This window comes from Mobula birostris, chromosome 5 (assembly GCF_030028105.1).
Source record: "Mobula birostris isolate sMobBir1 chromosome 5, sMobBir1.hap1, whole genome shotgun sequence".
Lineage (NCBI taxonomy): Eukaryota > Metazoa > Chordata > Chondrichthyes > Myliobatiformes > Myliobatidae > Mobula > Mobula birostris.
Genome location: NC_092374.1, coordinates 99869216 through 99885487, shown reverse-complemented (window position 1 = coordinate 99885487; position 16272 = coordinate 99869216). Strand labels below are relative to the sequence as shown.

The 16272-nt window shown below is 43.5% G+C and overlaps 1 protein-coding gene across 1 annotated transcript in view; it reads right to left on the bottom strand.

Annotated features, from left to right (window-relative positions):
* dnah2 (dynein, axonemal, heavy chain 2) overlaps positions 1 to 16272 on the bottom strand; it is a 609335-nt gene that overhangs the window by 183766 nt on the left and 409297 nt on the right. The window contains exons 58-60 of the mRNA XM_072258532.1: positions 12506 to 12645; positions 6272 to 6404; positions 5346 to 5485 (exon numbers count right to left, since the gene is read on the bottom strand). Of these exons, the coding sequence (XP_072114633.1) occupies positions 5346 to 5485; positions 6272 to 6404; positions 12506 to 12645 (413 nt within the window). The remainder of the gene's footprint in view (positions 1 to 5345; positions 5486 to 6271; positions 6405 to 12505; positions 12646 to 16272) is intronic.

Here is a 16272-nt window from a genome sequence, read left to right as displayed (position 1 = left end):
AAACCATCTACTACCACTCTCTGGCCTCTCCCACTAATCCAATTTACTACCTCATCTTGAATGCCAAGTGACAAAATTTTCTGGACTAGCCTTCCATGTGGAACTTTGTCAAAGGCCTTGCTAATAACCATGTAGGCAACATCCACTGCCTTGCCTTCATCAACTTTCCTAGTAACTTTCTCAAAAAATTCTACAAGATTGGTTAGTCAAACACAAAGTCACGTTGACTATACCTTCGTTCTTTGCACTTCTCAAACAGAACTGTTGATTGGGGGTTTCTAAATGAGAATGTAAAGGCAGGCGGGTGGGGGAGGGCAAATAGGTGGAAGAGGTAAAGGGCTGAAGAACAAGGTATCAGATAGGAGAGGTGGAGGGGAACCAGAGGGAGGTGATGGGCAGCTAGGAAAGGCCCTCCAATCCTGTCCTGGGCACATGGTCAACATTTACAGCACTACACAAGACATAACATAGACATAAGAGTAGAATTAGGCCATTCAACCCGTTGAGACTGGACCACCATTCCATCACAGCTGATTTATTATCCCTTTCAACCTTATTCTTCTGACTTCTTCCCATAAACCCTAATGCCCTTACTAATCAAGAATTCATCAACCTCTGTTTTAAATATTCTCAACGACTTGGCTTCTATAGCCATCTATGACAACGAATTTGACAGATTCACCACCCTCTGTCCAAATAAACTCCTCCTCATGTCTGTTTCAAAGGGACATCTTTCTATTCTGAGTCTATGCCCTCTGGTCCTAGTGACTGCCCCACTATAGGAAACATCCTCTCCATATCAAGTTTCTCTAGACCTTTCGATAAATTTCAATGAGATCCCCCTTCATTCTTCTAAACTCCAGTGAGTACATATCCAGAGGCAGCAAGTGCCCTTCATATATCATCCCTTTCATTCCTTGGATTATTCTCGTGAACCTCCTCTGAACCCTCTCCAATACCAACATATCCTTTCTTAGATAAGGGACTCAAAACTGCTCACAGTATTCCAAATGTGGTCTGTTCAATGTCTGATAAAGCCTCAGGATTACATCTTTGTGGTCCTCATACATGACTCCCACATGTGATGTTCCTTACGGTAGAAACAGTAGCACTGTAAGAACGGTGACCTGTTTTGATACAAAACAACAGGTTGCCTGGACACTATCTGAGATGCATCCGATGGAACCAACAAGGTCAATGCTGTTGTGTATTCACCCACTATGGAATAATCCCATTTGCTTGGCCTTTCAATCCTATCTATTATAATATTCAGACTGAAGTTTACATCGAAGATAATGAAGCACATATACACTAATCAACTTCCATATTTCAGGGCTAACACTGCCAAGATTGTGCACTCCCTCTGATGGTCCATGCAGTGGGGAACTGCAGCATGTGGGAAACTTTGGAGTTGCTACTGTTAGGACGATGAAAGAGCTTACAGACAAGGTCCCAGTCTCTCCATGTAACAATGAAGATTATATTAGATTAGTTTTATTTGTTACACATGAACATTGAAACATACAATGAAATGTTTAATTTGCGTTATTGATTAACAGAGTTATAAAATGTTGTGGGGGCAGCCCACCAGTGTCGCCATACTACTGGCGCCAACATAACATGTCCACAACTCAACAACCCTAACCTGTACATCTTTGGAATGCGGGAGGAAACTGGAGAACCTGGAGGGATCCCATGTGGTCATGGGGAGAAAGTACAAGCCCTTTGCAGATAGAAACAGGAATCAAACCCTGATCTGGCAGTGACTGCTGGCACTGAAAAGTGATTGTGATAACCGCTACACTATCACGCCATCATAGCTCACTTTTAGCTTACTTTCTCTCCTGACGAAGGGTCTCGGCCCGAAACGTCGACTGTACCTCTTCCTAGAGATGCTGCCTGGCCTGCTGTGTTCAACAGCAACTTTTATGTGTGTTACTTTCTCTCTCCACACTTCCAAGAGGACCACAACTTTGTCATAGGGTTCGGAGGCTTGCGTGCCTCAATGACCCGGACAGTAATGTTGGCTGGAGTCAAGGCTCTTAGTAGAGTCACCCATGCCAAACAGGTCAAAGGGTAGAGGCCAGACGAAGAGTGGTCCTCCAGTACTCCAGGTTTGGGAGTTCAGCTCAGGGTTAACAACCTGTCTGGTCAAACAAAACTGTTGCAGAAACAGCAATGAAGAATCCTATAGCTGTGTGCAATGGTATTCCTGGGATTTGCATGATTGACAATAGTGAATACCGAAAGGAAGTTACTGGCACGACGAAGGAAGCCTGAAGCAAAAACAACTTGGTGCCATAGGGTAGAGGCAGAAATGAGCACCTTGAACAACACCTGAGGCGCAATAGAGAAGATAGCTATGGATAGACAGAGATGGAGGACCTTCACTGCTGCCCTAAATGCCAGCAGCGTAACAGGCATTTTATGATGATGGTGATTCTCTCTCCACAGATGCTGTCTGATTTGTTGAGCCTTTCCAGTGTTCATTTTTATTTCAAACACCCAGTAATTGCAGTATTCTATATTTAACATTTCCAGCGCTGATTTCCCTCGCTCCTTTCCTCTCTCTGTTTACACATCTTTAACAAGCTTTCACCACCCACTCCCGACCAACACCAATGTGCGTCACTCACATTTTCTTGGTCTCCACTTTACCTCAAACATTCCCTTTGTTCTCACTCTCTCCGCCTCTTCTCTGCGACAACAATTTGTCCATTTGCTTACTCTTCCAGGCTCTGATGAAAAGGTCTGAAACATTAACCATTTCCGTCTCCACTGGTCCTGCCTGATATGTTCAGTGTTTTCAGCACATTCAGTTTTAACTTCAGATTTCTATCATCTACAGCTTAATTTTTGCTTTTCAACCAGCGAGTCCTCTGGCGCAGTCAAAGCCGGGTGTCTGCAGGCCTGAGGCTGGAGTTCTGTCCTGGGGTTAAAGCTGTGTGTGTGTGTGTGTGTGTGTGTGTGTGTGTGTGTGTGTGTGTGTGTGTGTGTGTGTGTGTGTGTGTGTGTGTGGCAGGGAGGAATGCAGCTTGTTTTTGTGGTGGTTGTTTGTTGTTCTGCTGATCATTGTGGGGATACTATATTGGCATCAGAATGTGCGGCAACTCTTGTGGGCATCTCTCGGGTGTATTCATTGTTAACACAAATGACACATTTCACTGTATGTTGCCATATACCTTTGATAAATAAACCTGAATCTTAAATCATACAACCACACACTCACAAGCATGCGGATAGGCACACAGCCTGTCACAAATGCACGAGCCACATACAAACTCACCCATGTGTACACATGATAACACAGTAACAAGCTGGTCAAGATGGCGCTGAGCTGTGGTCTCTGCAAGGCGTGGCTCTGAATTGGTTGTTTATTTAGGTTTGTAAGGATGGTTTTGCAGACAGAGAAGGGAGTTCGGATCCATAAGACCATAAGGCAAAAGAGCAGAATTAGGCCATTCAGCCCATTGAGTCTGCTCCGCCATTCCATCATAGCTGAACCCAGATCTCACTAAACCCCATACACCTGCCTTCTCGTCGTATCCTTTGATGTGCTGACCAATCAGGAGACGATCAACTTGCACCTTAAATATATGCATGGACTTAGCCTCCACCAGAGTCTGTGTCTACTCGGTGGCTAAAAAAAATCCCACCCCACTTCCGTTCTAAAGGGTCGCCCCTCAGTTTTGAGGCTGTGCCCTCTAGTTCTGGATATTCCCACCAAAGGAAACATCCTCTTCACATTCACCCTATCTAGTCCTTTCAACGTTCTGTAGGTTTCAATGAGATCCCCCCACCCCCCGCGTTCTTCTAAATTCCAGTGAGTACAGACCCAAAGCTGCCAAACGCTCCTCATATGTTAACCCCATTTATTTCCGGAATTATCCTCATGGACCTCCTCTGGACTCTTTCCAATGACAACATATCCATTCTGAGATTTGGGACCCAAAACTGTTGACAATACACTTAGTGCGGCCTGACAAGTGTCTTAAAAAAGCTCAGCATTATTTCCTTGCTTTTATATTCTATTCCCCTTGAAATAAATGCCAACAATGCATTTTCCTTCTTTACCATAGACTCAGCCGGTAATTAACCTTCTGGGAGTCTTGCACAAAGACTCTAAAGTCCCTCTGCATCTCTGATGTTTGAAACTTCTCCCCACTTAGTTAATAGTCTACACTATTGTTTCTTTTACCAAAATGCATTATCATACATTTCCCAACACTGTATTCCATCTGCCACATTTTTGTCCATGACACAGTTGTAATGGAGGCTTTAAAATTAAAATTGTGTCATTATTCTTATTATATGTCTTTTCCAGCTCCCTTTGCAATCTCAACCCCACAGCTTGGCTACTATTTGGAGGCCTATATATGATTACCATAATGGTTTTCTCACCCTTGCAATTTCTTAACTCCACCCACAAATGACCCTGTCACCTCTTTCTAAAGATGTATTTCCATCTCTTACCAACAGAGCCACACCACTGCCTATGCCTTCTTGCCTGTCCTATTGATACAAAGTATATCCTTTGATGTTAAGCTCCCAATTATGACCTTCTTTCAGCCACGGCTCAATGATGCCCAAAAAGTCATACCGACCAATCTCCAATTATACCATGAGTTCATTCATTAGGATTCAGGGACAGATATGTGGGTCAGGCTAGGGCTCAGGGACAGGGATGTGGAGGAATTAGAGGGCAGGGCACAGTCCAGATAGAAGCACTCCGTGGTCAAAGATCAGAGACACCTGAGGTCAGAGATTGAGTTGGCAGGCACTGAGGATTGTAGTTAATGATTAAGGTTGGCGGGTCCCATTAAAAAGGGCCATTGACCCACCCAGGTCAGCAGATCCCATGGATAACCACTGCTGAGCCCCATCTCCCCCCCACCGCCCAGGTCAGCAGGTCTCATGGACGAGGGCTGGTGACCACCACCTCCCCTCCCCAGACGGGCAGGTCCTATGAACAAGGACTGTTGATCCACCCAGGTTGACAGATCTGGTGGATGAGGGGTGTTAACCTATCCAGGCTGGCAGATCCCATGGATGAGGGCTGTTGACCTCAACCCAGGGTTTGTTGGTTTGTGTGGACAGGAGGCACAAAGGCCACTGTTGTGTTCTGTGTTCTCAGCAATGGACAGTGTAACCCAGCATCTATAACGTAAAGGACCACAGTATCCACAAGATATCTGGCATGCACACTCATGCACAGACACCCCATTACACGCATACCCCAAACAAAACACCCACACGTGTCATCAGTGGCCAGAGTCAGCTCTCTCCTACACTTTGAAGGCATTAATAAAGCAAAATGTCTGTCCCAGACAGTACCGGGCACTTACTTTTTATAGCCAGATACAAGCTCCAGGTAGTTGGTTGGGGTGACGTAGTTGTGTCTCCGCAATTCCAGCAACATCTTTTGGGAGTACATGCTGACCGAACGATGCATCGTGACGAAGATGTGTGCCAGGTTACTGCGGAGCTGGAGAGGCAGAGGGAAGCACTGACCATGAGCATGAGGTCATGTCTACTCCCTGTTCTCTTTCTTTTTCCAAATCCCCACCGTGTCAGAGTCAAGAGTTACTCTATAGAGGTGCACAAGATGATGACAGGCATAGATAGAGTGGATAATCAGAAATTTATTCTCAGGGTGGAAATGGCTAATACGAGGGGGAATACAGTAATTTTAAGGTGATTGGAGGAAAGCACATTTTTGACACAGAGAGTGGTGGATGTATGGAATGCTCTGACTGATTGACTTTGGAGTAGATTGAAGACAGCTTGCAGGAGGTTTGAGACATTTGAGTGGGTGAAAGTTTTGAGTGCCATATTCCATTGAGGAAACCCTGCATTGGAGATGGTTGATGGTGAATCCAAGCCGAGCCAAAAGATTGCAGTTTACAATGAGTTGCAGAAGTTCTGGACTGGAGTCTGGAGGGAAAGGCATTCAAAGGACAAGGAACATTACAGCACAGTACAGGCTCTTTGGCCCATGATGTGTGAACTTATTAATTACTCTAAGATCAATCTAACCCTTCTCTCCCATATAGCACTCGATTATTCTATCAGCCATGTACCTATCTAAGAGCCTCTTAAATGTTCCTAATGTATCTGCCTCTACACCTGGCAGCATGTTCACCACCTACTACCCTCTGCAAAAACTTGTGTTTGCCAATCTCTCTATACTTTCCCCAAATCTCCTTAAAATTATGCCCATCTACTGAGAGCCGTCAGTAAGGGTGTAGGTAACAGGTTTCAGAGCACTTACCTCTTCAGATCCTCCGATATCCACCTTCATCAGATACCGTTCAGCCACTTCAAGCAAAGCATCCTGTGGCCACTCCGAGAACCAATCGATGGTGGTACAGTTCACCAACGCTGGGTACTGGCGCATGCGGTTCCTTTAAAACAGTTCAGGGGAAAACAACATGTTCTTGGGTCAATCAAAATCTGGACTGGCAATAAAATTCACAAAATTTTATTGAAGCAGTGTTAACATTCCTCTTCTTACAGAGCCTATAAAAAGTACCAGACCCCCTTGGAAGTTTTCATGTTTTACTGTTTTACAACATGGAATCATAATGGATTTAATTTGGTTTTTTTGACACTGGTCTACAGAAAAAAAACTTCTGTGTCAAAGTGAAAACAGATCTTTACAAAGTGATCTAAATTAATTGCAAATATAAAACACAAAATAATTGATCGCATAAGTATTCACCCCTGTTAATATGACACACCAAATTATCACTGGTGCAGCCCATCGGTTTTAGAAGTCACATTATTAGTTAAATGGAAATCTGATTTTGGAGGCCTGATTGTAGTACAAATACACCTATATCTGGAAGGTCCAACTGCTGGTGAGTCAGTATCCTGGCAAAAACTACACCATAATGACAAAAGAACACTCCAAGTAACTCTGCAAAAAGGTTTTTGAAAAGTACAAGTCAGGAGATGGATACAAGAACATTTCTGAGTACGGTTAAATCAATCATCAAGAAATGGAAAGAATATGGCACAGCTGTAAATCTGCCTGGAGCAGAACATCCTCGAAAACTGAGTGACTGTGCATGAAGGGGACTAGTGAGGGAGGCCACCAAGAGACCTATGAGAACTCTGGAGGAGTTACAAGCTTCAGTGGCTGAGATGGAAGAGACTGCATACATCAACTGTTGCCCGGGTGCTTCAGCAGTCGCAGCTTTATGGTAGAGTGGCAAAGAGAAAGCCACTGTAAAAAAAAATTTGCATGACATCTCAGCTAGAGTTTGCTAGAAGGCAAGTGGGAGACTCTGAAGTCAGCTGGAAGGTGGTTCTATGGTCTAATGAGATCACAATAGAGCTTTTAGGCCATCAGATTAAATGCTATGTTTGGCACAAGCCAAACACCACACATCATCAAAAACACACCATCCCTACTGTGAAACATGGTGGTGGCTGCATCGTGCTGTGGGAATGCTTTCCTGCAGCAGGCTCTGGAAGGCTTGTGAAGATAGAGGGTAAAATGAATGCAGCAAAATGCAAGGAAATCCTAGAGCAAAACCTGATGTAGTCTTCAAGAGAACTGTGACTTGGGAGAAAATTTGTTTTCCAGCAAGACAATGACCCCAAATAATAAAGTCAAAGCTACACAGGAATGGTTTAAAAACAACAAAGTTAATGTCCTGGAGTGGCCAAGTCAGAGTCCAGACCTCAATGCAATTGAGAATTTGTGGCTGGACTTGAAAAGGGCTGTTCACTCACAATCCCCTCCAATCTGACAAAGCTTGAATAGTTTGTAAAGAGGAATGGGGTAAAATTGCAGTGAATTGAATTGAATTGACTTTATTTCTTACATCCTTCACATACATGAGGAGTAAAAATCTTTACGTTATGTCTCCATCTAAATGTGCGATATGCAATCATAGTAATTTATAATAATTTATAATAAATAGAACAGTCAATGCAACATAGAAAAACACTCAGATCAGAGTGAATTAATCAGTCTGATGGCCTGGTGGAAGAAGCTGTCCCGGAGTCTGTTGGTCCTGGCTTTTATACTGCGGTACCATTTCCCGGATGGTAGCAACTGGAATAGATTGTGGTTGAGGTGACTTGGGTCCCCAGTGATCTTTTTCACACCTGTCTTTGTAAATGTCCTGAATCAAGGGAAGTCCCTCTTCCCTCCGGGAGAAGGCTCAGGAACCTGAAGACTCATACGGCCAGATTTGGGAACAGCTTCTTTCCAACTGTGATAAGACTGCTGAACGGATCCTGACACGGATCTGGGTCGTACCCTCCAAATATCCGGACCTGCCTCTCGGTTTTTTTTACACTACCTTACTTTCTATTTTTCTATTTTCTATTTATGATTTATAATTTAAATTTTTAATATTTTCTATTGATTTGTAATCCAGGGAGTGGGAAGCGCAGAATCAAATATCGCTGTGATGATTGTACGTTCTAGTATCAATTGTTTGGCGACAATAAAGTATAAAGTTCACAACTGCAGATGCGCTGGGCTGTCCGCACTACTCTCTGCAGAATCCTGCGATTAACGGAGGTACAGTTCCCATACCAGGCAGTGACCCAGCCAGTCAGGGTGTAGAAAGTTCGTAGTACTTGGGGGCCAATAGCAAACTTCCTCAACTATCTGAGGTGAAAGAGAGCTGTTGTGCCTTTTTCACCACACAGTTAGTGTGTACAGACCATGTGAGGTCCTTGGCGATGTGGATACCGAGGAGCTTAAAGTTGTTTATCCTCTCAACTCCCAGATCCATTGATGTCAATAAGAGTTAGTCCATCTTCATTTCTCCTCTGATCCACAACCAGCTCCTTTGTTTATGTGACATTGAGGGAGAGGTTGTTTTCTTGACACCAGTGTGTCAGAGAGATAACTTCTTCCCTGTAGGGCCACCTTGTTATTGTTTGAGATAAGGCCAATCAATGTAGTGTCATCATCAAATTTAATTAGCAGATTAGAGCTGTGGGCGGCAACGCAGTCATGGGTATGCAGGGAGTAAAGGAGGGGATTTAGTATACGGCCCTGAGGGGCTCCTGTGTTGAGAGTCAGAGGGGCTCCTGTATTGAGAGTAAGAGGTATGGAAGTGAGGGAGCCCACTCTTATCACCTACCGGCGATCTGACAGGAAGTCCAGGATCCAGCTGCACAAGGCAGGGTCAAGGCTGAGGTCTCTGAGCTTCCTGTTGAGCCTGGATTTAATTATGGTGTTGAATGCTGAACTGTAGTCCAAGAACAGCATTCTCACATAAGCATCCTTCTTCTCCAGATGTGTAAGGACGGTATGTAGAGCTGTGGCTATTGCATCATCTGTCGATCGGTTGTGTCAGTAGGCGAATTGTAGAGGGTCCATTTTGGGTGGTAACAAGCTGCAGGTGATACCTTTGATCAGCCTCTCAAAGTGTTTGCTTTTTTTTTGAGGTGAGTGTGACAGGGCGCCAGTCGTTCAGGCATGTTACCTTAGTCTTTTTCGGTACAGGGACAGTAGTGGATAATTTGAAGCTGGAGGGCACTCTACACTGGGAGAGGGAGAGAGAGCAGGAAGATACTCTATACTGCAAGGCTGTAATTACTGCCAAAGGTGCATCTACTAATACTGATTTGAAGGGGGTGAATAATTATGCAATGAATTATTTTGTGTTTAATAACTTTAGTCTAGTTTGTAGCGATATGTTTTCACTTTGACCCGAGTTTTTTCTGTTGATCAGTGTCAAAAAAGCCAAATTAAATCCGCTGTGATTCAGTGTTGTAAAACAATAAAACACGAAAACCTGCAAGGGGGGTGAATACTTTTTATAGACTCTGTAAATGAGAATCTCGGGACACAACTTTGACCAGCAGGTCATATTCATTCATTGATTTGCAAGGGATGGAATAGGGAAAGATCTATCAAAGTCTTGAGAGAGATCTATGACAGACATCACACAGTACAGTAGGGCAGTTGTTCCCACTATTATGGTAGTCCACCATCACCCACTTGGATCCCACGCAGTCTTACTTCCCAGACCAGCTTGCCACGAGGGACCCTGTCAAAGGCCTTGTTAACTCTATGTACACTAGATAAGATCTATATGTTATCTATTTAGGGTAGCTTAGTACGGTAGCAGTTTGAGTAATGTTATTGCAGCTTTAGCTGTAAGATTAGGTTTCGATTCCTGCCGCTGTCTGATAGGTGTTTGTATGTTCTCCTCGTGACCACGTGGGTGTCCTCCCACATTCCCGGTTAGGGTTAGTAAATTGTGAGCATGCTATGATGGCATCAGAAGTGTGGCAACACTTGGCCCAGTACAATCCCTGCTGATTTGATTCAAATGACACATTTTGCATGCTTTGTGTACATGTGACAAATAAAGCTATTCTCTAACAACTCCTTCACTCAGCACTAAATATTGTCTGTGACTTGCTGACACAGTGGTTATCATTTCCTGACCGTTGGGAACTACAGCTAGAGAATGGAGAACATTGGATGGACCTTAACCACACCCAAAACATCACTCACAGAATATTACTGCAGCTGACTGGTTTGGAGCAGGAGGAACCCAGGGGAGATAATCAGTTGTAAAAGGTGCTGGCAAAGGGCTTCACGAGCTACACCCAAGACAGTTTAGCCCTGTGTTATACAACTGCAGTCAATAGCATCTTAAGATGCTTCTTGCAATCTGGGTGACTCTGTCTGTAGCAAGTGCTACCAGCCCAGATTCAGCTGCAGATTTATCTACCACATGTACATCAAAGCATACAATAAAATGTGTCATATGCTTCAATAACAATCACACATTTTCATGCCAACAAAGCAGACGGTTATAATGCTCGGCACAACAACACAGAATACAACAAAGCAGAACACAACAAAATATGCCCATTTCCTCGCTCGCACCCTTTCTCCCACTCACACTCACACACAGTCCTCCAGCTCCAGTTCAGGCTCTGGGCCTCTAGGCTTCGGCCATCAGCTGCAACTATCAGACTGCTAATTGACCTTTGGGTCTCAATCTTTGGTATCAATCCCAGGACTAGATGATGGCAGAACCCTGCAGCTCAAACTCCAAGCACGCTGATTGACCGGCCCTCATGCATCCAGCTCACACAGACATGCATATGGGCAGCCCAAAACCAAGGATGTTCCTTGACCAGCTTGAGGACCAGGGCTCAGGGCCTGAGCAAGAGCGTGAGGCACTGTGCTTTACCGGTAAGGCTGAGAGTTACACAGATAACATGGTATTCTACTGCCGTTACAGAGGGGATGTGTGAACTCAGCACAGGCAGGTTATCAGTAAAGTGAGAAATGAAGGCTAGTGTGTTACTGTAATGGTGAAGAGCAGGGTCAACAAGTCCAAGGATCCCTGATTGTCAACACATATCACAGGGTGAGTAACAGAAACTTATGACAGATATAGAGAACTGGAATTGTTCTCATTGTTCACATGCACCAAGATACAGTGAAGAACTTGTCTTGTGTACTGCTCCTACAGATCAAATCATTCTGCAGTGCACTGAGGTAGAACAGGATGAAGTGTAACAGTGACACAGAAAGTACAGTGCAAGTGGACAGGAAGGTGAAAGGTCATAATGAGGTAGATCTTATTGTATAAGAGGTCTGTTCAAGGTGACAGCAGGGTAGAAGCTGTGGTTGTGCTTTCAGGCTTTAGTATCTTCTGCCCAATAGAAGGGTGAGGGGTGGGTGGGGACTTCCATTATGCTGGCTGCTTCACTGAGGTAGCAAGAAGTGTAGACAGAGTCCATGGAGGGGAGGCTGGTTTCCGTGATGTACTGAGCTGTGTCCACAACTCTCCGAGGTTTCTTGTGGTCACAGGCAGAGTTGTTGCTGTACCAAGCTGTGGTGTATCCAGATAGGATACCTTCATTGATAAAATCTGTTTGTTATTGTACCTGCAGAAAGCATTTCCTATGGCAGCTCATTCCACATAGATACCACTCTCTGGGTGAAAAATTTGCCTCTCAAGTGCCCACTAAATCTTTCCCCTCACACCTTAAACTAATACCCTCCAGTTCTTGATTCCCCCAACTCTGGAAAAAGACTTGAGTGTGCTCACCCTGAAGGAATTAACAATCAGAGTGCATGGGTTTAAGGAAGGTATGGATAGATCTGAAAGAGTTTAAAAAAGACTTCACCCAGGAGTGATTAACCCCTGGAACTCATAGAGGGTGATGGAAACATTTCAGAAATATCTACTGAGGCATTTGAAATGCCCTTGTATAGAACATTATTAGGAGAGTTGCTAGGTGACTGGCATGGACTCAGTGAGGGGAAGGCTGGATGAACTGTGATATCTGATTCGGAAAGCGAATGGGAGTAAGACAGACAGGAATAACTTCACACTGTGAGCTTATTAGAAACAGATCATGAAAAGAACAGTCCCAGGATTTGAATTAGAAGTCCATTGTTGATGCAGAACGAAAGTCCTCAGTGTTGTAACATGATATCATCACACAGGATTCTCTACAGACTGGCCCTGAGAAAAGTATAGACCCCACCACTAGGCCTCACCTGAACTGGTCTCCAACAGGACTCATGCACAACACCACATGCAGATTGCTTTGCACTCTTTCCATGAAGAAATTAAAGATTCCTTCAGTTGTTTCAGGAACAGATTCATTTTTTGCTTCATTTAGAAGAGCATTTTTGATCTAGAGGTGGAGAAAAGTATTAATAACCACATCAAGTTAGAGGTTAAAATACAGACATGGAATAAAGTGTGCACCAATACATAAATACCAGAGTGTATTTACAATGTAAACAGCATTATATAAAGTGGTTTAAATTGTTTACAGTGCAGTGCAATATGAGGATGGGGGGTGGGGGCTAACCAGTATAGTTGATCAGATTAACTGCCTGGGGAAAGTAACTTTTAGGATGGCATGAAGCTTTTTTTTTGTTTGTTTTAATAGTCCTATAGTATTTTGGAAAAGTATTGTCCAAAGTATATAGTATTTTGAAAAAGGCAGTTTTCAGGGTGGGTGGTGTTTGCAATGACTTTTCCTGCCTGCTTCTCTTCCTGGACATGTACAAGTCCTGCAAGGATGGGAGACTGCAGCCAATGACCTTTCCTACGGACCTGACAGTTCACTATAGATTTGTAATTTTGTGAAAGAGTACTGCACAAAACCAAAGAGCAATGGCTCATGTGAGGATGCTCTCTATGATGGCAGAGTATAAGTAATTTTTATCAACTACCATAAGAAGTACATCCTAATGAGATCCCATGTCATAATGATGCCCAAGAGCCTGAATGTTGAAATGGTGCTTACTGTAGAGTTGTTGATGGTGAATGATAAGACTACATTTGGAGTTTTGATCTGCTTACCTAAAGGAGGCATTTGCATTGAGGAGTTGCACTGCAGGTTCAGCAGAGAGACTCCTGGGACGGAAGGTTTAGGTAAACTAGGCCTGCAATTTCTGGACTTTAGAAGAACACAAGAGAATCTCAGTGAATCCATTAATACTCCGAAAGAGTAGATGTGGGTCAAATTTTTCCCAGGACTATATGTGCAATGGCTTACAGTTTCAGCATGTGCAACAGATGATCAAGATTGAGCTAAGAAACATTCTCTCAGAGGGTGGTCAACCTGTGGAACTCTTTACCACTGAGGTCTGGAGAGGCCACATTCCCGGAGACATTTGAAAGGCATCGAGAACGGTGGGGACAGAGCAGGAACACAGTATTAACGTAGCAGGTCAGCTTAAGCGACCTAATAAGACCATAAAACCATAAGATACAGGAGCAGAATTAGGCAATTTGGTCCATCAAGTCTACTCTGCCATTTCATCATGGATGATCCAATTTTCCTCTCAGCCCCAATATCCCCATATCCCTTCATGCCCTGACCAATCAAGAATCTATTAACCTATGCTTTAAATCTACAAAAAGACTTGGCCTCCACAGCTGCCAGTGGCAAAGAATCCCAGAGATTCACCACTCTCTGCTAAAGAAATTCCTCCTTGTCTCCGTTCCAAAAGCATGACCCTCTATTCTGAGGCTGTGTCCTCAGGTCTTGAACTCTCCCGCCATAGGAATCATCCTCTCCACATCCAGTCTATGAAGGCCTTTCACCATTCGATAGGTTTCAATGAGGTCACCCCTCATTCTTCCGTATTCTAGTGAATACAGGCCCAAAGCCGCTCTTCATGTGACAAGCCATTCAATCCTGGAATCATTTTTGTGAACCTCTTTTGAACCCTCTCCAATTTCAGCACATCCTTTCTAAGAAAAGGGGCCTGAACCTGTTCACAATACTCCAAGTAAAGCCTCACCACTGCTTTATAAAGTTTCAACATTACATCCTTGCTTTTATATTCTAGTTCTCTTGAAATGAATGCTAATTTGTATTTGTCTTCCTCACCATAGAGAATCCTGCACAAGGATTCAAGTCCTTCTGCAGCCTCCCTACTCCCTCAAAACTACCTGACCCTCCACCTATTTTCATATCATCTGCAAACTTTCAATAAAGCCATCAATTCCATCATCCAAATCATTGACATAGAATGTAAAAAGAATCAGTTCCAACACAGACCCCTGTGGAACACCACTAGTCACCGCAGCCAACCAGAAAAGGTTCCCTTTATTCTCATCCTTTACTTCCTGCCAATGAGCCACTGCTTTATCCTTGGTAGAATCGTTCCTGTAACACCTTGGGCCTGTAGCTTGTTAAGCAGCCTTATGTGCGGCACCTTAAAAATGCTTTCTGCATATCCAGGTACACAACGTCAACAGATTCTCCTTGATATATCCTGCTTTGTATTTCTTCAAAGAATTCCCTTGAGGAAATCATGCTGCCTATGGCCTATTCTGTCATGTGCTTCCGAGTACCCTGAGACCTCATCCTCAATACTGCAACATCTTCCAAACCACTGAAGTCAGACTGGCTAAGAGTCTTCCTTTCTTCTGCCTCTTCCCCTTCCTGAAAAGTGCAGTGACATTTGCAATTTTCCAGTCCATTCAAGAACCTAGTGATTCTTGAACAATCATTACTAACGGCTCTATGATCTCCTCAGCTACCTCCTTCAGAACTCTAGGGAGCACACCATCTGGTTCAAGGTTACTTATCTACCTTCAGACCTTTCAGCTTCACAAGAATCTTTTCTCTCGTTATACTAATTTCACACACTTCATGCCTCCTGACACCTGGAACTTCTACTATATTGCTAGTGTCTTTCACAGTGAAGACTGATGCAAAATACTTATTCAGTTTGTCCACCATTTCATTGTCCTTCATTACTACCTTCCAGGATCATTTTCCAGTGGTCTGATATTCACTCTCACCTCTCTTTTACACTTTATGTATCTAAAGAAACTTTTGGTATCTTCTTTAATATTATTGGCTAGTGTACTTTTGTTTTGCAACATTACCTTCTTAATGACTTTTTTAGTTGCCTTCAGTTGGTTTTTAGAAGCTTCCCAATCCTCTAACTTCCCACTAATTTTTGCTCTATTATATGCCCTCTCTTTGGCTTTTATATTGGCTTTGACTTCTCTTGTTAGCCAGTTTTGTCATCTTGCCTTTAGAATACCTATTCCTCTTTGGGATGTATATATTCTGTGCCTTCCAAATTACTTCTAGAAATTCCAGCCGTTGCTGCTTGCCATCATCCCTGCTAGTGTTCTCTTCCAATTAATTCTGGCCAATTTCTCTCATACCTCTGAAATTCCCTTTACTCCGCTGTAATACTGATACATCTGACTTTAGCTTCTCCTCAAATTTCATGGTAAATTCAAAAATATTATGATCACTTTCCCCTAAGGGTTCTTTTACCTTAACCTCTCTAATCAATTCTGGTTCATTGCACAACACCCCATCCAGAATAGCTAATCCCCACGAGCTGCTCTGAAAAGCCATCTCGTAGGCACTCTAGAAATTCCCCCTCCTATAATCCAGGACCAACCTGATTTTCCCAATCCACCTGCAAATTAAAGTCCCCCGTGACTATTGTAACATTGTCCTTTTGGCATGTATTTTCTCTCTCCCGTTGTGACTCGTAGGCCATATACTGTTTGGTGGGGGGGGGGGGGGAAGAGTCTGTATACAACTCCCATCAGGGTCTTTTTTTACCCTTGCAGTTCCTTAGTTCTATCCACAATGATTCAATATCATCTAAGCCTAGGTCACCTTTTTTTTAATGATATGATTTCATTTTTTACCAAAAGAGCAATGTCACCCCCTCTGCCTTCCTGCCTGTCCTTTCAATACAATGTGTATTCTTGGACATTAAGCTCCCAGTTATAATCTCGCAGCCATGATTCAGTGATGCCTACAACA